We start from the raw sequence: 22418 nt of genomic DNA, 5'->3' as shown, positions 1-22418 counted from the left end.
TTAACACCGCTTTAAGTGTGTTGAGTACACATTTATTTTTAATTCAGACTAAACTCGTCAAGATCAATATTTGAGAGCCAAAACTGCAAAATACTTAAAACCAAGTATTGCGCTTTATTTATTTATTTATTTTACTTTCCCCTCCTCAGACCTTGCTCAACAGAGCGAGATTAGGTTATATAATAAAGGTTGGGAACTTATACTGGCCATTTTTTTTATATCAATTTTGATAAAAATCCTTTCCAAGTCAAATTCTCTTCTACAGGTTAGAGAATTGCCTCATTAAAAACGTAAGACACTCAGATCGGGGGTCGAATTTTACCGCCAGCACTGCTCTGCCTAAACGAAACAGGAATATGTCGTAATATAACAGGTAGCTGTAGTAGCCCAAACTGCACAGACGGTCCACTTACCTGTGAACGTCGCTCATCCCTCTCTTTGATACATTCATCAAGCTCCGGGACCAGACCGTCAGTTTGCAGGGCAATCTCACGAGTTTCCTTTTCCTCTGTGGCAGCACTGGAATTGGCCAGACAAGCTGCCGGTGAAGTCTCTCTCTCTATACGTAGCACCTCTCCTCTCTGTGTTGGTGCGTCAAACACACTCATGTAGTCCTGCTCTCCTTCCGTCCCCTGGGTTCGGCCGGCTTGAGCAGCCTCCTCTGCTCGAGACATCTCCTGCAATCTATTCTCTGCATCGCGCAGCTGTTGGGTGAGTTGGTGGACTTGCCCCTTGAGGGAATCTCTCTCCTCAGCTGTGGTCTGCATGAGCGCCATTAGCCGCTGTTGCTGCTCCTGTGCTTCGCTAATGCGCCGAGAGCCATATGCGTCCTGGGGATTTAAACGGGAAGATCCAGCTCCATCTTCGGTGTCTGACGCTATTGTTCCATTGCTAAAGGTCTTCGCCCCCTGATTTCCAACACGGGTGTCATCACCTCCAGCTTCCTCCACCATGACAAACCTCCGCTCTGGCTGTTCTGTTCCGTCCTCCCATTCTTGTTTAATTTGCACTATTTCTATTCCGTTGTCAACATTGTCCTGCTCCTGCTTCACTGTGACTGGCTCTGTCTGGGTCATAATATTTACCTGTTGGGGGGACGGTGGGGAGGGACCATTCCCCACAGCCGCATTATCCGTGGAGCTTGTGCCTTCAGCATTCGTCTCCATGGCTACATCAACACAAGTAGAATTGGCCGGAAAAGTTGCAAATAAAGCCCGTCTCAGTTCATCTGCTCTCCGTGTTGGTGCCTCAGACAGACTCGTGTCGTCCTGGGCATTCCTTCTGCATGCCGATACCGGGATCGTGCCCTCCTTCTGCATGCCGATACCGGAATCGCTTGGCTGTGGCCCCCTTTTCATCTTCCCCGATGCAGGAGTACTGACAGTCTCAAAGATGTCAACGTCCTCATCATTTGCGATACTGTCGTCAGCTTCGTTGAGGGGATTCGCTGGCGTCGGTGGGGCGGTCATCGGACTTGATTCCGCTGATGATGTTGTGCCCGAGGTGCTCCGAAAGAGCTCATTTGGTTTGGATCTTTTTGACACACTTTGCGGAGTCGTAGGCAGATTTCTCTTAACGCTGTGGTGCAGAAAGTACAGAGTGTTAGCCGGTCCCCTTTAATGAAACGCTTCTGGTAAATTGAAGCAAATGAGTTAAGCTCAACCTACCCTAATGGAGTTGTTGAGAGGGAGCACACATTCAAAATTTTTGGAAACGTATCATCGCTGGAGGAGCTGCAGGCTATGGAAACAGTACATTTTTCAATCGCTCCAACAGTCAAACGGAGCACTAAAACAACATTAAAGATATGCAAAACCAGCGCCATGTACAACCAAAAACACAAACCAGCAGTAAAAAAAAAAAAATCTTACCGGCCGTTGAAGGAGGAGAGGACAGAGCAGTTGCAAGGTTCACTACTGGGATGTCCTTGGAAGCCCTCCTCTTTGAGGTGCTAGGGGTAGATGGGGAACGGACATCAACCAGCCTGCTGGGCTGCTGCTATGAATGACATTAAAAAAATCTTCATTGGATTGGATAAGCCTATGTAGTAGCTGCAATATATTTGTTTATTCATGAAATACACTCGGATGTTCAGTAACGGTTAAGATTTTTCATCACTCCCACCCGATCAGCTTCGATAATTCATGCAAACTCTCCCAATTTGTTTCACTGCGAGATTAAAAAAAAAAGAAAAGAGAAGATAAACCAACCATCATATTCAACTGCTGCTCCATTTTCTTATTTTTCCGTTCGAACTCCTTGTTTTGGAGGGCAAGTCTGACACGACGCTCCACTTCCTGGCGCTTTTTGTCTTCCTCAAGCTAACGGAAACGTTATAGAAAATCCCGTCATCATGACACATCACCAAGGAACCGGGCTTGAACGCCACAAACGAAGTGAGCCAAGCAGGTATGCGTGAAACACAGACTCATCAAACACTCAGACATTATGTTAAGATGCATCAAAGATACCCAATATCAGCATAAAATAATTAACATCAGTAATTAACATTTTTCAAAGCCAAGCATTAACTCAAATGAATGTTAACGATCACGATAAACAATTACCTCCTGGCAACAACATAGCTTAGTGACATGCTATATTTATCATATTGTATATTATGAAATGTTTCTGTTTTAATGTTCTCCCCAGTTGTATCCGGCCAATTACCCCACTCTTCCGAGCCGTCCCGGTCGCTGCTCCGCCCCCTCTGCCGATCCGGGGAGGGCTGCAGACCACCACATGCCTCCTCCCATACATGTGGAGTCGCCAGCCGCTTCTTTTCACCTGACAGTGAGGAGTTTCACCAGGGGGACGTAGCGCGTGGGACGATCACACCATTCCCCCCACCCCACCCCGACTGACCAGAGGAGGCGCTAGTGCAGCGACCAGGACACATACCCACATCCGGCTAGACACAGCCGATCGTGTCTGTAGGGATGCCGGACCAAGCCGGAGGTAACACGGGGATTCGAACCGCCGATCCCCGTGTTGGTAGGCAATGGAATAGACCGCTACGCCACCCAGTATATTATGAAATGTTAAGCAAATATAAGCCATGAAACAAGGAATAGGAAAGCTTCCAGAATATCATTGGCAACACACAGCACGGTGGTATTATGAGTGTAATACTTCACAAACAAACAATTGAACTGAGGACGGATACAGACAATAACTGCAGACAAAGTCCCAGCCGGAGAACGTACATCAGTGTGTCACTTACCAATTTTTTTTTCCTCTCTTGATTCCTTTTTTCCTCCCTCTCACTGTTTAACACAAACCACAGAAAAAGTATCCACAACAGCAGCAATCCAAACGCTCTTATAGTGAGTCATAATATCCAAGACCAGGATCAGACGCCCCGTGACCCCAACTCAACAAGTCTAGCATGTCGGATTTTTTTTTGCATTTTCCGTCCAGTTTGACACCCCTGACCGACGCTCAACGATGTGTTCCTGACGCTGACCAATAGGACAACAGAATGCTCTCTGGGTGCGCATAGCGCTTCTTCCATGATTGACACTTCTTGACCCGCCTCCCTGACGACCTATGGACTCGCGTACGGTCGTGATGACGACAGCATACGATGATGGGTCGGGATCATACTTGTAGTGTGGCCAGTCTGCCGGCCAAGACGGGACACGAATTTATAAGGCCATAGGAGATGAGGAGTTTACTTTTTCACTGTATATAGTCGATTGTTGATACTTTGAAGTCAAACTAAATTTTCCAAATCATCGCTGGAAACCAGCTGTTGACAGTGTACGAGTGCCTGGGCTAATAAAGTCATGTTGGGAAATGTTCATGGAACTGACCGTTTCTTGTAGGTCTTCTGGTATGTAGGCTGCTCATCATCTGAATCCTCTGGTTCCTCCTCGACATGGCAGCCCCTGAGAGGGAAAAGGGCGACCAACAAATCAAAATGCTTCTAAAAATGTATTTGGTGCCATGTATTTATGCCATTTCAAAAGAGTCGTCCTGACTCTTGAAGTCAATCTCTATTGTTTTATATTCACCACTCGTGTAAGGCGTTTCATTTTCCCAGTCGTCCATCCTTTTCTCCACACTGGGTCCACGGTCGTTGTTCAGCGTAAAGAGCACACCAGGGTTCAGCCAAAACTAGCGTGTTTAAAAAATTCCACTTCCAGTGTGGGAAGCTGGCGGCGCGAATTCACATTTGTGGCAGCCTCACCCAGTACCGTCCATGCAGTCTCTTCTTCCATGTCTTCGTCTGGGTTTTGTCTCCGTTTGATGGCTGGGAGAGCTGGCGCTGGATCGGCTGAGAGAGCTAGGCTGGCTACTGGCCCATGCAGACTGGCAGTTCTGATGGCACCGGGGGCGGTCTGGCGACGGCCTCGTCTGCCCTTGACTGTGGTGTTTCTGATGTCGTCGTGGGGAGTACAGGGAGGTGTGTCTGGCTGGGGGAGCTTGGTCTGCTTCGTCCGGTGGGCCCGGGGACCACGGCCCCTGCTCGGAGCTGCGCCCGAGGAAGAAACGCCAAGAGCAGCCTGACAGGATGCGGAAGTGGGGCGGGCTAAGCTGGCTGTTAGCCCATGCAGACCAGCGGTTCTGACAGTCATCCTGGCTGGCGTTTGTTCCCTTGAACAGTGATTTTTTTTGTTGTTTAGTTTTGATATGTGTGTTAGTTTGGGTATGTGTGTTCTTGTAGTTTTTGGATGTGTTTTTGTCTTTGTATTGTACTGCTGGGGGAAACAGCATTTCGTTTAATTTCATCACTGGCGTAACATATTTATTATGGGCCCTGGTGCAAGCAACCCTCATAGCCCCCCCCCCCCCATCTCTCTCTCACACACACACACCACCACCACCATAGGTGGGTTTAGTAAGTAATTTTAGTAATTTATTTGTACAGCACCTTTCACAGATACACAATCACAAAGTGCTTCACAGCATAAAATATAACAAATAAAATAGAAACATCAAAGTAACAGACAAAGTTTACACAGATGAGTTATTGTAAAGGTCAGTACGTCAAAGATTGGCTACACTTCAGAACCACGGAGAGCGGACGCACCACGGACAGAGTTGGGAAACCTAAACAGACGGTCTCTAAATCAAATCAGTCGACAAGGCAATGAAACAAGTCAACAAAGCAACTAGGCTGTAACATAGCTAATAGCCTCGTCATTCGACAGTAACAGGGGAGCACACGTCACACTCAAAACCTGCTAGATTGCACGGTTTGGCACGCACGCAGCACACGTTGCAGCTTTCCTTGTTTTCCTTGCTCTCCTTCCTCTTTTTACACCCACTTGTATGTGTGTAACTCAGACTTGCTTGCTTGATTTTATTCTTCTAACGTTACTTAGGTAGGCTAGATAGGTAAATGATAATGCGCGCGCTAAACAAGCTATCATCACATGCTCAAGACAGACACGTAACATTGGACTAGGACAATGCATGCAGAAATATTGACGCCCCCCCCCCCCCAGCGACGGGCCCTGGTGCCACTGCACCGGCTGCACCACCTATATTTACGCCAGTGAATTTCATGTACGCAAGTGCATGAAATGAAATGACAACGTGTTCCTGATTCCTGATTATTCACAGCTGTATTGATTGTGTAATTCCTGCTTAGTGCTAACTTTACCGTGCCGCTGCAGAGTGACTATTGGTAATCGCCTATAGGCTGTGTTGCAGGATGCAGCACGGTCGAAAACGACTGTAACTGACTGTAAAAAGACAAATGAATTTCATGACCACTTGAATGTACCATGATATTCTGCCGCAGGGGGTGGAAAAAAATATCGATACGCTTGAGTATCGTGATATGTCTTTACCAATATTGTATCGATTTTCAAAATGACCGCATCGATTCTTAAGATTAAATACAAAGACGGGGCAGCGGCACTGCTTCATCGTGTTGTGCACATCTCTGACCACTAGGTGGCCGGTGCCAGTATGGTAACAGGGCTGCACACAGGGGCGGAGCGTGGGTCTCAGCACAAAGGGGGCGGAGCTGTCAAGTGTAAAAATGCTTACTCACTCCCCGTTCTGGCAGTGTGACGCAGTTATACCTCACAACCAATCACAGCTGGATCACAGCTCCGATGCTTTCACGAATCGTCGTAAAAAAGGCGATAGCCTTTATAGGCGCCGTTAATATCTATGTATAGGGGCCCCGTACTGCACCGTATTTTTTATCATTAGCCGACTTTACGAGTGTGTCACTGAATGCGTCGGAGTCCCGAGACCCGGTGCGTTCACGGACGCTCGTAAACTCGGCAACAGAGCTCCAAACGGGGCCCCCCCCGAGACCTTGTGGGCCCTGGGGCGACCGCCCCCATGCCCCCGCTCTGGCTCCGCCACGGGCTGCACAGAACCACAACAGCAACAAGCGTTGCCAGCAGGGCTCTCACACGCATTTCAACTCGTTCACACGCTCACACGCCACACCTTGTATTTCTCACGCAGAGAACCAGGGTAACGCCCACCAAGTTGCGCCGCTATTTTTTTATAACAGTGGAACAGGTAGGAATCAAGTGGATTCCCCATAGCGTTGAGAAGGCCCTGCCACGCACCAGCCAATCAAATCAAAGAACATAGCTGCCGAACAGCCAATCAAATAATAGCACTGCTGTATCCGGGTAAGATTCGGATATTCCCGCTACAACAACTTGACAGAAGAGGACAGCTATCTACTAACTTAGTCACAAATCCGAAGTAGGACGACAACGACGTGGGAGAAGACCATATCCTATGCGTACAGTAAGTTATCTCCTCATTTGAGATAACTTGTCTCTTTTTACTCTCTATGAATATTGTGTCCAGGCAGTTGGTTTAACCAGAGTGTGTGAACTAGCCTTGCTAGCTTAGGGTGACCAAACGGCCTCTTTTCCCCAAACATGTCTTGAGAGCCCTGATAGTCACCATAGGCCTGCATTAACAACTCCAACTCAACCGGGGTGAAATAACTCGCTCGTTTTCTGTCAGTTGCCATGCTGACTCGTGGTATCGGGGCTCCATTGATGATGGCTTTTTATTGTGCTAGTGCACGCGCGTAATGCCAAGTGAACATACTCAAGAGTTGATTGAACTAATTCAGATCGGCTGTTCTGGAGCCGGATACTCAAGAGTTTCCCATCTCAGAGTAAGTCAACTCAGAGTTCAGGGATAGACTCGAGAGTTTGTTGAACCTCCTTTCTGGAATACCCCGAACTTGTCCAAAAGCGTCTTTTGGTTGCCCTCCGTCGACGTATAGGTGGATTGAGAACTTGGCGCATGTAAATGACGCGTCTCCGCCGATCACAGTAATGGTGCAGCAAATCTCCACTTTGCTGGAGGAGCGTTAATAAACTTAGCGGAGATAACGGCACAAACGCCGCTCCGTAATGCGCCATGGCTATTTGACTGAAAACGTAATACGCATGTGCGAATCGGAGCCGTGACGTCACCGTTTTCGCTAGGTTACGCGGCGACGCTGGAGTTGCGTTTTCACAAGATTTCACTCTGGAACCCGTTTCAAAAGTCTTGCGTTTTCAGACCCCAAAACGCCGTTGTCGTGTGAATGAACGGCCAAAACGCAGCAATACTTTACCTAGTTTTATGTTGAAAACGTTGCCGTACGGCTACAAACAACTCAATGCTACACTCTGTAAAGTACCCTAGTTACTCTGGTACTCTCTCCATTCAAAAAGAACATCTGTTGTAACGAATGAACATGTAATTGTCTAGTCCTGAAATATAGCACAACCCCCACGTTTTAAACCTTGCATTTCAGAAAAAACATACCGTTTTATATTAGGGCCAAAACGGTATCCTTTCAGTCCAGAGTGGTAGAAAACTCTCAGCATAGTTTCTTCATCCGGTTGAGGCGCTAAGCAAAAACGCTTAGGCGTTTATTGTGCTTGATGCCATGTCTTGTAAGGAAAACCCTGCACTGATCTCATACAAGGCCCCTCCGGAATCCAACTGATGGAGATTAGTCATAGTGAGAGAACTTTAATCTCATCTCATCTTCAGCCGCTTCTCCGGGGTCGGGTCGCGGTGGCAGCAAGCGAAGTAGGGCACTCCAGACGTCCCTCTCCCCAGCAACGCCGTCTAGCTGCTCCTGGGAGATCCCAATGTGTTCCCAGGCCAGATTGGACATGTAGTCCCTCCAGCGAGTTCTGGGTCTACCCTGGGGTCTCCTCCCAGTTGGCCCAGTAAACCTCCAAAGGAAGGCGCCCGCCCAGGAGGCATCCTAATCAGATGCCCAAACCATCTCAACTCGCATCGAAAGGAGCCAGAACTTTAATCCCTGTGCATATTGAGGTGTTTTCTTGGACATTTTTCTAAAATGCTGAATTCTTCCCAGCACACAAACTTTGTTGCAGCGTCACATTTAATTGGCTGATCTGTTGAGTGTGTTTTTGCACTCAAGGACTGTGGCTTTGGCTCCATGATTTGCACTGAACTCAAGATGGCAAGCCGAAGCTGTGAATCTTGCAGTGTTGTAGTACTCGAGTCCAGGACTCGGACTCGAGTCCTGATTTTCAGGACTTGTGACTCGACTTGGACTTGAGCACTGATGACTCGGACTTGGACTCGAGCACTGACTGCATTTGGACTCGGAAGTTGGAGATGAGGACTCGGACTTGTTAATTGATAGACTTTTTTTGTTTTTGTCAGTTTGTTTGTAATAGGCCCTAATAATTTGGCATATTGATAGCTATATTAATACCGTAACATTATTAAATTTCGTGTGCGTTTGTGTGTGTGTGTGCGAGCACATGCTTGCAAGTGCATTTGTTTGGCTATTGTGTCACAAAGTAAATAAATTCCCTTTGAAGTGGTGACAGCGGTGTCATTTTTGTTAAATGTAGACCTTTTTTATTTGTATGTCAGCTTTTTTATGGTGCCAGAGTGGAGCACTGGAGCCCATCTTGGAACTCGACTCAGACTCAACCTTGATGACTCGGACTCAGGTAATGGGGACTTGACTCTGACTCTTCTTTGGGGACTCTGACTCGAACACTGGGGACTCGAGACTCGACGTTTAGTGACTCGACTACAACACTGGAATCCGTTATGAAGAAGTAGAGGACTGTGAAAATGAAACCTACCTATGTGCTACATGAGTGATGAGTATAAAATAAGTATAGGCCTCAAAAATTCCGAACTATTCCTTCAATACTAACTTGAAGAAATGTATGAATGGTTGGAATACAGGGTGCAAGACTCCCTCATTCCCCTACAGTTATTTTCTATGCTGTCAAATTTGACACTGGTCCATTATTACCTAAACTGGGGGTCCGGATTCAAACTGCAGAACCATTTGTCTGGGAGCAGGGTGTCGTCAATGCCATCAGGGAGTTTCCTCCATTTCAGACACAGATCGCACTGCACCCAGTTTTGGTCAGGTCGCTTCCTGTGGGACAGAAACACAGAAACTGTACGCAGACAAGTGGCAGTAAATTCATAGGGGCAGAAGATACCGGACGACACAATGTGTGAAGGTTAGTAGAGCCTCAGATGTACTGACTTGGTATCCTCCACTGGGACTGTGCTGTTTGGATCCTCGCTGTTTTTCATGTGGCGAATTTCTTTCCAGTATTCCTCTAGCTTTATCCCCAAATTGCTCATCATTTTCCTGCATCAACAAACCAAGCATTTAAGATTTATACATTTGTTATTCAAAGGGCCTGCCTCACAAAGGTGGACAGTTAATCTGCCAATTTACAAAAATAAAAAAAGCTTGGTGAGACGATGTTTTCTGGATGTGCAGATACTGATTCACAGGAACTAATTTTGGTGTTTAGGCTTTTCTGACCCAACAGGTTGACTTATGAGATTAACTTATTTGTAAAAAAAAATCATTTTCACTCTTACAGGGTATCTGCAGGTTTCAGTAAGTTAAATTTAAGACCTTTTTAAGACCTTTTTAATGCCACTTGGAATGGAATTTAAGACCAAGATCTACAACAAAATATATACATATGGTTGGTAAGACCTAACGCCCAACAGCTGAATATTTTAACATTTGATTCACGTGAGTGCAGTTTTATCGAAATGGTTAAACAAATGTCTGTTTTGGGACACGATGTTGTAACCGCATTTCTTGACGTTCAGACCAAATATTTAAACATTTGATTCGCGGAATTTCGCGCGATTGCAATCAGATAAGCTGAAGTCCTCCTCCATGTTGAAAAAGCTGCCAGAAACTATACGCTGCTGTGATTGGTTAATTCGCTGTGAGCATTTGATGACAAAACAACGAATCACAGCAGAGCGCGCAGCGGAGGTCCCTCCCCCCTCCCTCCGGACGATCCATTCTAGCATCAACCTTTCTTCTTCTCTCGGCGGCCATTTTGTCATGACTTAGTTAGCATTTCTCCGCCAAATTCTATATAGGCTATACCATTTAGTAATTAACCGCTCAGTAAAACCAGCATCGGTATTCTTTTCGATAACTAGTCGCATTAATATTACCTACAACCGAGAGTTGCAGGTAATATCGCCATGGTATCGCATCATCCAGGTCATATATTTGTCTATGGGGATACATATGTTTTAATTACAGGGAATAGCATGCTATAGCTAACAGGTGCGCCTGATACGAACCTGGAATTCATGAAAATAGCATGTGGTGGAATGAATATGTACCATATAAGTGTCAAATATTATCTTATGTCAGTTTAGGCGTTCAATAGATTTTTCATTCATTTTAAAAGGCGTTATTTTATTATTTTTGCGGCGATACCGGAACGTGACTTACCACTGCTCAGAATTTTCATCTCTGCTGTGGATTTCCGGTTTCCAGAGGCTTCTTCTATAAGCGATTCTATCTGACCAATAGATGTCGCTGGCTGAACACATTTATGCATTTCACCATAGAACGGTCTATTTACAACCTCGCGTTAGCTGCAGCGAAAAAAGCAGCCAACTCTGGTCACGACTGCAAGTAGACACCAGAATGATTCGCGCTCTGCACGCAACCCAAGCTAAATTAATCTTTGCACAACACAAACGAAGAAGAAATAGTCCTCTCCCGGACAGTTTTTTTTAAGACCTTTGAGTAAGTAATTTAATACCATTTCCCGACATTTCTAATGAATTTAAGACATTTTAAGACCTTTAATTTAGATACATGAATTTAAGACTTTTTAAGGATCTGCAGACACCCTGCTCTTACCTGTACTTATCAGTGTTGTCAAAATCCTGTTTGTTGTGGGTAGGCTCCAGAAAGTTACACTCCACAACCCCAATGACTCCAACACCCTTGTTGCTTGCCTGTAGCAAGCAAAAATTAGTAAAAGATAAATACCACAATGTAATTCAACTAGTAACATGATTTTTTTTTAAATGTCCCCCCCCCCCCAGTTGTATTTGGCCAATTACACCACTCTTCTGAGCCGTCCCGGTCGCTGCTCCACCCCCTCTGCCGATCCGAGGAGGGCTGCAGACTACCACATGCTTCCTTCGATACGTGTGGAGTCACCAGCCGCTTCTTTTCACCTGACAGTGAGGAGTTTTGCCAGGGGGACGTAGCGCGTGGGAGGGTCACGCAACCCCCCCCCGAACAGGCGCCCCGACCAATCAGAGGAGGCGCTAGTCCAAGGACCAGGACACACACTCACATCCGGCTTCCCACCCGCAGACACGGCCAATTGTGTCTGCAGGGATGCCCGACCAAGCCGGAGGTAACACGGGGATTTGAACTGGTGATCCCCGTGTTGTAGGCAACGGAACAGACCATCATGCCACCCGGACGCCCGTAACATGAAATATTTAACTGCAAAGTAGCATTAGCCATTCTCCATCACCAACTTTTCACCTCTAAAATTGTGAACAACAGGTTTAATGACAAAAGCCTAGGTGAGATATTGAAAACACACCCATCATATCAACAAAACTCACCTTGAGCTGACAGCCCACACGTTCATAGAATTTGATGAGGCGATTTTTGTGATACATCATAATGCCATACTGGTCTTTGCTTTTGGTGTTGTACCCAAAAGTGATCGATACGGCTCTGTTCTAAACTAAGAATTAAGGAAAACTCAAGGAGGGAGGCATGCAAAGAAATACCATTTCACACCATTTAACCATTTCCCAAACTGATGTTTGTCAAATCTTAGGGTTGCCCTTGAAACATTAGAAACAAAAGTCCCCCATTTCTCAAACAATACCACCAGCTCTAAGGAGCCTGTATGGAGAGGATACAAGGAAAGCGGGCTTGTACCGGTCCTTGGCAATGTGAGCCAGATTCTTTGAGATGAGTTGAGTCTTCACCTTTTGACCACGAATCATGATCTGCATGCGAGGCTTCAGGTACAGAATTCTGCAGTAGGCCTGGTTTCCATTGAAAACACAACTTTCGATTATCCCTGACAAATCTAAGATACCTTAAAAGGAAGTTGAAAGCTTACCAAGAGCTTGCTTAAAAAGTACATTCTATCACTTGAATGGTGCTTGTAAGATAGAGCCTCTAGAATTCCGTGTTTCCCACACGCTGATTTATTCGTGGTGGCCCGCCACAATATCAACACTGACCGCCACATACCGATTTTCCGTTTTATCATTTATGGTCGCACTTCTCTGCCCTCTCCTTGGGGCGGGACTGCATGCTCGGCGCATATGCATGCACACACACATGCACACACACAAGCACACATGCACGCACACACAAATAAACGGCGCGAACAGGCTGGGTGGACACAGTAAATCAGGTGAAGTGACAATAACCCGAAGATTACTCGAGTTGACGACAACTACGCTCCTTACTGTTAAGTGCGATAAAAAGTAAAAGGCCAATAAGTACTTTATCAAACCACCTGTTCGACGAGCATGTGGAAAACTGGCATTTTCAACGGTTTTGTCCAGTCGCCCAGCATGTTTTACACAACCACGGCGCGCTGGTTAAGCTAACGGCAAATTCTTACGAACAAGCTAAATCGAAAGCTTTCGGTGTGTCGCCTAACTGTTCATCTTAGTTTGCCACAAGTCTTAAAATTTGGCAAATTCTTGTAAACTTCGCTCTCCCAGCAGTACCTGCAGGCAGTGAATCACAGCAGCAGCAGCAGCAGCAGCAGAGGGAGGAGGACAGAGGACAGGATGAATGACTGATACTGACTCATGTCCGTGTTCTTCAGTCTTTCTAAAATTCACTTAGTATTTTGATGTCAGGAATATTATTTATTTATTAATTTTTGGATTACTTTCCGCCTTTATTAGATAGTGATAGTCGAGAGACAGGAAAGGCAGGGGAGAGAGAAGGGACCACATGCAGCAAAGGGCCCGGGCCTTTGTGTCGATGCAGTTGCCCACTGGGGACCGGGGTTCGCGCCCCGGTCTCGTCAGATCCGACTATGGCCGGACTCGATGAAGCAGCAATAATTGGCAACGCTGTCTTCGGGAGGGGGATGGAGTCGGCTTGTGTTCGTCACATGAATGCATCTCTGGGTGTGTCGGAAAAAGCAGTGGTTCGGCCTGGAGTCGCCTTGTCACAAAAGTGGGGAGGCGTCTCCTTCGAGACTGCCGAGCGGAGAGATGCAGTTGGCGAACGCATATACAGTACGAGGGTGGGTGTTTGAATTAAAATAGGGATTGATTGGCCACTAAATTGGGAGAAAAAGGGAAAAATCAGAAATAATTTTATAAAAAATAAATAAATGAATAAAGCAAAGGGCCCGGGTCAGAATTGGGCCCGGGTCAGAATTGAACCCAGGCCGCTGCGGTAAGGACTCAGCCTGATGTGGTACGCGCTCTACCAGGTGAGCCAGCGGGGCGCCCCCAGAATATTATCTATTTTACTGACATTTTAGATTTCTTTCCAGTGAGATATTGAGTTGATAGTGACTTTGCTGTTGTGAACATTACTGGACTTGTTCCGAATTTATTATTTAAAAAAAATGATAATTTAAAAAAGATAAAAATTCTTTAGCAATGAAAAAGAACCAGTAAGACTATTGATAAAGCAGGACAGGAAACTCACATGACACCGACAGCATCTATCTCCAACTGAACATTATGCACCATATCCCCGCTGCTGCTTCCCAGCCGACGGCTTGTTCGTCTATTGCTCTGCTTGCTTTTAACTTTTTAACTTGAACCTTGAAAACTAACAACTTAACAACCCCTTGGTGGAATTTATTCGATCATCGGCTCCTGCACTGACTTAATCGCACTGAAGCCTCCGATTCTGTAGCGGTGGGACTGTATATGGCTTGTTTCTAGCTTGTGGCTAAGTTAGCCACAGTTATGCCAACTTTGCCCTGTGAGGACTGTGTGCTACTAAAGAAAGCAAACAGAAAGATTGCTGACCTTGAAGAAGATGTTCGACAGCTTTCTTATGAACTCCATAAGAAAGACTCCCTTTTGACCACCTACATGGACGTGGCTTCTGGCCAGTCCAAACGGACTGCCTCTCTCAGTGCAACCATCCAGGACACAGTTCTGTGCGGCCCCTCCACTTGTCCATGGCTTTCCTCCTGCTTGACACCTAACCACCAGACATCCTGGGCCAAAGCGGTGGTCCGCGATCGCAAGAGAGGCTCGGACGGGGCTGCCTCCCCCCCTCGCCTACGCCTCTCCAACCGCTACGCGACCCTGTGTGATGACACTCCAGGCCACCCAGCAGACGTTCCTGCGGTTCTGACGCGTCTCAGTCGGGGCCCTTCTGTGAAAATGGTGCCTGCTGACACTGCAGCTACCCAGCTGGTGGCTAGTGGTGTTCAGGTGGCTTGCCATCCCACTGTCCTGAAAGAGTGGGGACTCTTTTCATTACTGTCCTGGGGGACTTTATCAAAGGGAATCTCAGCCATGAACTACCTAAATACCGTCAGCTGATTGAATGCCCGACCAGGGAGGAGAACACTTTAGCTCACTGTTACTCTACAATCAGTGTCTATCATGCAGTCTCCCGGTATTGCACTGGGACACTCTGACCATGTCATGGTCCACTTGATTCCTGATGACACATACAGGCAGAAATTTAAACTCTCTAAACCTGTTGTGAGGACATCTTAGAAGTGGACCAGTGAAACTATGGAGGATCTTCACGCGTGCTTGGACTGTGCTGACTGGGATGTTTTCAGGACTGCCGCCAACAGTCTACATGAGTACTGTGATGTCTTACATCAGCTTCTGTGAAGACAGCTGTGTACCATCTTGCACCAGGGTTAGTTACAACAACGATAAACCCTGGATTACAGCTAAACTCAAGACAGCTTAGTTCGGAAAGGGAGAAAGCGTTTAGGAGTGGGGACAAGGTTCAGTTTAAAGAGTCTAAATGCAGATTTAGCAAGACGGTGAGAGATGTTAAATTACTGTACTCAGAGACTTCAACAGCAGTTCTCAGAAAACAACTCGGCCTCTAGAAGGGCATCAGACAGATCCCCAACTACAAACCCAAAGTCCTCTCACTCCACTAATGACTTGCACCTGGCCAACGATCTGAATGAGTTCTATTGCTGATTTGAAAGACAATGGGACAGTCCTGACACCATCCCTTGTGACTCTATCCACCACTCTCCCTCCCTCATCTCAGCAGGGGCCCAGGCCTCTCCACAAATGCCCAACCGAGAAGCTCCCTCCTCCCCTACTACAAAGATAACTCTCTCCATCCTGGAGAGGGACGTAACAGGCTGTTCAAGCGGTCTCCAGTGTTCACAGACACAGAACACCTCACTGGAGACATGTCCCGTACCAGCCTGCTTCAAGACCTTCACCATCATCCCCATCCCCCAAAAAAACAAGGACCACAGGACTCAATCACTATAGACCTCGTCGTCCTGATCTCTGTGGTCATGAAGTCTTTTGAGCGCCTTGTTCTGTCCCACCTCAAAACTATTACTGAACCACTCTTGGACTCCCTGTAGTTCACCTACAGAGTGAACAGGTCTGTGGTCGATGCAGTAAACATGGCATTCCACTTCATCCTCCAGCACCTAGACTCTGCAGGAACCTATGCCAGGATCCTGTTTGTGGAGTTCAGCCCCGCCTTCAACACCCTCATCCTGGATCTGCTGAAGGAAAAGCTCTCCCAGCTGCACGTGCCTATCTCCACCTACAGGTGGATCACCAACTTCCTATCTGACAGGAAGCAGCACGTGAAGCCGGGGAAACACATCTCTGACTCCCGGAACATCAGCATCAGTTCTCCTAACAGCTGCACCTCCAGTCACCAGGCAGTCAAGCTCCTGAAGTTTGCTGACGGCTCTCCCTAATTGGGCTTATCTCTGGTGGGGATGAATCCGCCTACAGGTGGGAGACTGACCATCTGGTGTCCTGATGCAGCAAAAGCAACTTGGAGCTCAACGTCCTAAAGACAGTTGAGATGGTTTTGGACTTCAGAAAATACCCTGCCCCCCCATCATCCTGCGTGGCTCTCCAGTGGACACTGTGGAGTCCTTCTGCTTCCTGGGCAGCATCATCACCCAGGACCTCAAGTGGGAGCTGAACATCAGCTCCCTTACCAAGAAGGCACAGCAGAGGATGTACTTCTTGTGGCAGCTGAAAAAGTCCAACCTGCCAAAGCCAATGATGGTGCACTCTTACACTGCTATCACTGAGTCCACCCTCACCTCCTCCATCACTATCTGGTATGCTGCTGCCACTGTCACAGACATGGGCAGACTGCAGCGTATCATTCACTCTGCCGAGAGGGTGACTGACCGCAACCTACTGTCCTTCCATGACCCTTCCCACCCAGAACATGGTCTCTTTAAAACACTCCCCTCTGACAAGAAGCTAAGGTCTATAAAAACCAGAACCTCACGCCACAAGAACAGCTTCTTCCCTACAGCAGTAGGCCTTTCTAACAGGCCCCCGAACACCCACAGATCCTGACATTCCACCAACCCACCCCCTTTTATCTTCCCTACTCTGCTCGTTGTATATGGACATCTTGCATAAAACCTGCACGAACCTGTAAATAACTCTTATTCTGTGAAGAACTTCTGAAAATTCTCATTTAACTTTTTGTTAATACAGCTCCTGCCATCGGGGGCTGCCACATGGTCTCATGTTCGACTCTGAATCGGTGTTGACTGCGCCTTACTTTTATTTTTATTTTATTCTATCTTGTATATATTTGATTTATAATTCTTTTACTATTTAATGTTAATTTTTCCCTCTCGCACCAACATACCAAGACAAATGCCTTGTATATTCTTGTACTCGGCAATAAATGATTGATTTCCGACCATGTCGAATTGTCAGCTGCCACAACCAATAGCATGTACTTCTGTGGGAAACACTGAAATTGAAAAAAAAAAAAATAGCGACTACACTGTGTATCACACAGGGAGATAGTGGAGTGGTAAAGCCCTACCCTGATGTAGCCTGAGCAGGGTAATAGGAACCAATATTATGCTCCTTACATGCAATGAGTAGACGCACTCAGGGATGGACGATGTCAACTGCTCTAGATTGTATCTTTCATTGACTGCCTCAGAAGGAATTTGGATATCATAGCGGTCCTTCGCAAAATCAAACTCTGATGTTTCTGTTGATGTCCTATGAGGAAAAAAAAAAAAGAAGGTGGTATACTTCATCATGCTGGCCTTTTGGATAACATTTTTGGAGTTTGTCTCTCCAGAAAATCCAACATGCCTATGCCTGTTTGCATGTTGGACAATACAATTGATGTGCATGGCGACAAAGGATAGCAAGAGAGAAAGAGGGCAAGGGAGAGAGACACAAAAGTGATAACGGATAGAAAAACAGAGAAGGAGAAATTCACATGGAGAGAGGAAGAGACCTGCGCAAGTTCCAGATAATGATTCGTGTCCCGCTGGTTTCTGTCGTGAAGGTGGAGTTGATAGCCTTTATCTCAGCGAACAGCTCCTCCCTCGTGTTGAAGAGCGAGTGTTGCAGGATGTGCTGTAGACTTGCTCTGTGCTGCTCTCTATCAAAAAGGCAAAGAAAACTCACTCTATTGTCATAGCTTATGCTGAATCCGTTGTGTGTGATGAATTAAAATGATCAAGAAGAAACAACCCATCCATCCATCCATCCACTATCCGAACAGCTTATCCTGCTCTCAGGGTGGCGGGGATGCCATCTCAGCAGTCATTGGGCGGCAGGCAGGGAGACACCCTGGACAGGCCATCACACTCACACACATCCATATCTAGGGACAATTTAGTACAGCCGGTTCAACTGACCTACATGTCTTTGGACTGTGGGAGGAAACCAGAGCACCCGGAGGAAAACCCACACAGACACAGGGAGAACATGCAAACTCCACATAGAGGACGACCCCCAAGGTTGGACTACCCCGGGGTTCGAACCCAGGACCTTCTTGCTATGAGGCGACCGCGCTAACCACTGTGCCGCCGTGTCGCCGAGAAGAAACAATGATTTAGCAAATCCAAGCTGTGTTTAACAGGACTGTAAGTCCCAGTTGCCATACAAAGCAAACTTTTGTGCACCATGGAACCTACCAAGTGGGCTAGGTGGTCTAGAAAGGATATGTGGTGATGCTGAACACTGACAATTTCAAAAGGTGAGAGTCTGATAACCTTTTTACATGGTATAAAGGGAAGCCCACCTCTTTAATTTACCATGAGGGACAGCACTGTAGAGACCTCATTGAATGTGAACGCAATCTTCCGTTTTTACACCAGCAAATATAAACGCACTACTGCAGTTGAGGCTGATATGTGGTTACGCCACCGATATTTTTTGTGTGATTTAACAAATCATGCAAAATTACGAATGTGAACCTGCACAGATTTGAGAAGGTGATCACAAGTATCAGTTGTAGAGACAAATACAACACAAGAGTTGGGATGGATGTTCAAGACTCCATCTTAAGTTCATCATATTCAAGGCTCAGCGTTTTCGGTTTTTACCAATTTTCATTGAAAAATACCCAGATTTTTTAAAGGCGCGGACCGGTTTAAACTGATTTTCACCCGGATTTTATGTTCCCACGGATCCAAAAGTTGTTCCTATTCGTGTGAGGTTATGTAACAGTGTCCTCTTGTGACGAAATTCGGCATTCTGGATGGCTTTGAAAAATAAAAACTGAAAACGCTGAGCCTTGATCATATTGAAACTGTTCGGTAATGTTAAGTATAATATCAAACCAAATCTAGCTTTCAAAATAATACCCCCTCAAATATTTCAGACCTCATGTAGCGGTCTAAGCATCGGCTTTGTGCCAATGCAGTTGCCCACTGGGGACTGGGGTTCGCGCCCCGGTCTCGTCAGATCCGACTATGGCTGGACTCGGCGAAGCAACAATAATTGGCAACGCTGTCTTCGGGAGGGGGGCGGAGTCGGCTTGTGTTCATCACATGAATGCGTCTGTGTGTGTGTCGGAAAAAGCAGTGGTTCGGCCTGGATTCGCCTCGTCATGAAAGTGGCGAGGCATCTCCTTCGAGACTGCCGGCCGGAGAGATGCAGTTGGCGAATGCACACAGTACGAGGGTGGGTGTTTGAACTAGAATAGGGATCGATTGGCCGCTAAATTGGGAGAAATCAGAAACAAATTTAAAAATAAAATAAAAATAAAATTTTCAGACCTCATTTGGTGAGAAATTTTAGGTAATAGATTCTCATTATCATAAATTTAGACGGCAAAATTCTGTCAAGATATCCATCCATCCATTATCCGAACCACTTATCCTGCTCTCAGGGTCGCGGGAATGCTGGAGCCTATCCCAGCAGTCTTTGGGCGGCAGGCAGGGAGACACCCTGGCCTGGCAGCCTGTCCAGGATGTCTGTGTGACACACACGCACACATTCATACCTAGGGATAATTTAGTAGTACAGCCGATTCACCTGACCTACATGTCTCTGGACTGTGGGAGGAAACCGGAGCACCCGGAGGAAACCCACACAGACACGGGGAGAACATGCAAACTCCACACAGAGGACGACCCGGGACGACCCCCAAGGTTGGACTACCCCGGGACTCGAACCCAGAACCTACTTGCTGTGAGGCGACTGCGCTAACCACGGCGCCACCGTGCCACCACCACTGAAAGATGATAAACAATAATACTGAATTACTGTCCAACCCATGAGCGAAACAACACACCGAGGACCAGTTTGGATCTCTTGTAGAGAGGAGGTTTACAGGTCTCATTACAAGATACCTTTTTCATAGGACTGAAAAACTTTGGTCAGAAAAGGCTTTACAACTCTGACAGAAGCAAATAAGGTCTGTAATTAAGTTTAGGGGTTCATCACAGCTAAACGAGATGATAACGAGATGTCAATAACTGATAATACATATTGAGAGAAGGTCCAACCAATTATCCAATGCCCCCCCACACACCAATTGTGGAATCAGACTGAGATTGACACCCCATTGAGAGCTTTTTGCACCCATGATGTCCATAATCAACAACATAGGATGGCTCATTGGAATAAAGGACATACCTGTTTGGTGTTTTCTGTTTGAAGCTGACAATGGGGACGATGATCTGCTTGGCACCAATCGTCTCCAGGTAGCTCTGGGAAAGCATCCCAACACAAGAGTCATCCCCTCTTTTGGAGAACACAATAGCGTCTTTCCCAAGACGCATGGAGCCAGATTTGAAGCCGTTGCCATATATACCAATTGGCAGCTGGCCATTTACGACAGGCTTGTCACTGTACCCGAAACTTGAGGGAAAGAGACAGAAGGGCGAATGATCAGTCATGCACGGAAACGCTGCCATGTGCAAACCGGGTGCATTACTTAACAAGGCTGTAATCACTTTGATACTGAAAAGAAAACCCATCTGTACCTGAGCATCTTGTGCATTGTCTCATAAATCAGTCCATTTCCGTTATCCATGAAAACGAGGCATAGCTGCCCTTTGATCTCGGTCTTATCGATCCAGAACTTTGTGGCGCTAACGTCTGGATCATAGGCATTATCTAGAGCAAAACAGAGGACAACACAGGAATAAAAGAATTAAAACTAGCAGTAAACGGATGTCAATTGAGAAGGACAGTGTTGTATTAACTTGACCTCTGGTTCATTTTAAGTTTGTTCCCAACGATACTGCAATCAGCAAGGAGAGAAAGACTTTGCAACCCATGAACCCAAAATCGCCCCATCTGGTGTTGTTTAGTGGTGATGAGCTTACCGCGCCCCATTCACCACAACAGCGGTACTGCAGACTATCTAGAGGGGGAAGCTGTAGGCTTAAACAGGTTTCTTTCTTTTGTTTTTTGTTTTTTTTTGGGGGGGGGGGGTTCTCCTTTTTTCTCCCTAATTCTATCCAGCCAATTTCCCCACTCTTCCGAGCTGTCCCGGTCATTGCTCCACTCCTCTGCCGATCCGGGGAGGGCTGCAGACTACCACATGCCTCCTCCGATCCATGTAGCCAGCCGCTTCTTTTCACCTGACTGTGAGGAGTTTCACCAGGGGTAGGTAGTGCGTGGGAGTATCACGCTATTCCCCCCCGAACAGACGCCCCGACCAACCAGAGGAGGCGCTAGTGCAGCGACCAGGACACATACCCACATCGGGCTTCCCACCCACAGACATGGTAAACTGTGTCTGTAGGGGGACGGAGGTAACATGGGGATTCGATCTGGTGATCTCCATGTTGGTAGGCAACGGAATAGACCACCATGCTACCGGACGCCCGCTAAACAGGTTTCTGTGCCTTCATTTTGGCTAGACTCTGAACTTTGGTCCCGCTTGATAGAACTCATGGCCGGTATTTATTCAGTCTTACCCAGAGTGCTTTTACTGTGGGCGAGGTGAACATTAAAACGAGAGTTAATCATAATATGACGCAAAAACCTTTTGACTGCAAAATAACGATTTGGTGATTGCTGACTTCACGAACTTTATATAATTATGGTCATAAGGAAACGGATGATCCGCTGTGGCAACGCCTAACGGGAACAGCTGAACGTAGTAGTAGTAGACATAATTATTGGCTTATTTATGGTGCACTTTTCCTGACAAGGTTACATGAAGTATTACAAGCAACAACCGCAGGAAAGAAAAAGAAAATGAGAGTAAAATAAACACAGCAAAATTAAGCGTAAACCATCAGCAGAACTAGAGCGAGACACTATGACTACGGGGGTAATAAAGGACACACATGGTGATGTGGGTGGAAAAGTCATCTCTCCCTTAATCACTGCTGGTATTTGTCTCAGCATCGCATCTCTCATATCGCAATTTGATCGGTTGGAAATTAATGAGCTCTTCAGCATAACAAAGCACACAAACACCACTCAATTCTGTTTTTTTTGGGGGGGGGATTCCAGCCCCCCCTTTTCTCCCCAACTGTACCCGTCCAATTACCTCACTCTTCCGAGCCGTCCTGGTCTCTGCTCCACCCCCTCTGCCGATCCGGGGAGGGCTGCAGACTACCACATGCCTCCTCCGATACATGTGGAGTCGCCAGCCGCTTCTTTTCACCTGACAGTGAGGAGTTTCGCCAGGGGGTTGTAGCGTGTGGGAGGATCACGCTATTCCCCCCAGTTCCCCCTCCACCCTGAACAGGCGCCCC

At 46.7% G+C, this 22418-nt stretch overlaps 1 protein-coding gene across 1 annotated transcript in view; it reads right to left on the bottom strand.

The window, feature by feature from the left end:
• The window catches only part of morc3a (MORC family CW-type zinc finger 3a), a 33784-nt gene that overhangs the window by 2441 nt on the left and 8925 nt on the right, over window positions 1-22418 (bottom strand). Inside the window, exons 3-17 of the mRNA XM_056289845.1 lie at window positions 20688-20820; window positions 20338-20562; window positions 17705-17851; window positions 17325-17460; window positions 12166-12294; window positions 11860-11979; window positions 11135-11232; window positions 9485-9592; window positions 9242-9370; window positions 3816-3890; window positions 3224-3266; window positions 2211-2321; window positions 1872-1998; window positions 1668-1740; window positions 414-1578 (exon numbers count right to left, since the gene is read on the bottom strand). Of these exons, the coding sequence (XP_056145820.1) occupies window positions 414-1578; window positions 1668-1740; window positions 1872-1998; window positions 2211-2321; window positions 3224-3266; window positions 3816-3890; window positions 9242-9370; window positions 9485-9592; window positions 11135-11232; window positions 11860-11979; window positions 12166-12294; window positions 17325-17460; window positions 17705-17851; window positions 20338-20562; window positions 20688-20820 (2819 nt within the window). The remainder of the gene's footprint in view (window positions 1-413; window positions 1579-1667; window positions 1741-1871; window positions 1999-2210; window positions 2322-3223; window positions 3267-3815; window positions 3891-9241; window positions 9371-9484; window positions 9593-11134; window positions 11233-11859; window positions 11980-12165; window positions 12295-17324; window positions 17461-17704; window positions 17852-20337; window positions 20563-20687; window positions 20821-22418) is intronic.

This window comes from Lampris incognitus, chromosome 11, assembly GCF_029633865.1.
Source record: "Lampris incognitus isolate fLamInc1 chromosome 11, fLamInc1.hap2, whole genome shotgun sequence".
Taxonomy (NCBI): Eukaryota; Metazoa; Chordata; class Actinopteri; order Lampriformes; family Lampridae; genus Lampris; species Lampris incognitus.
The sequence above is the reverse complement of the archived record's forward strand: the minus strand, read 5'-3'. Positions and strand labels throughout refer to the sequence as shown.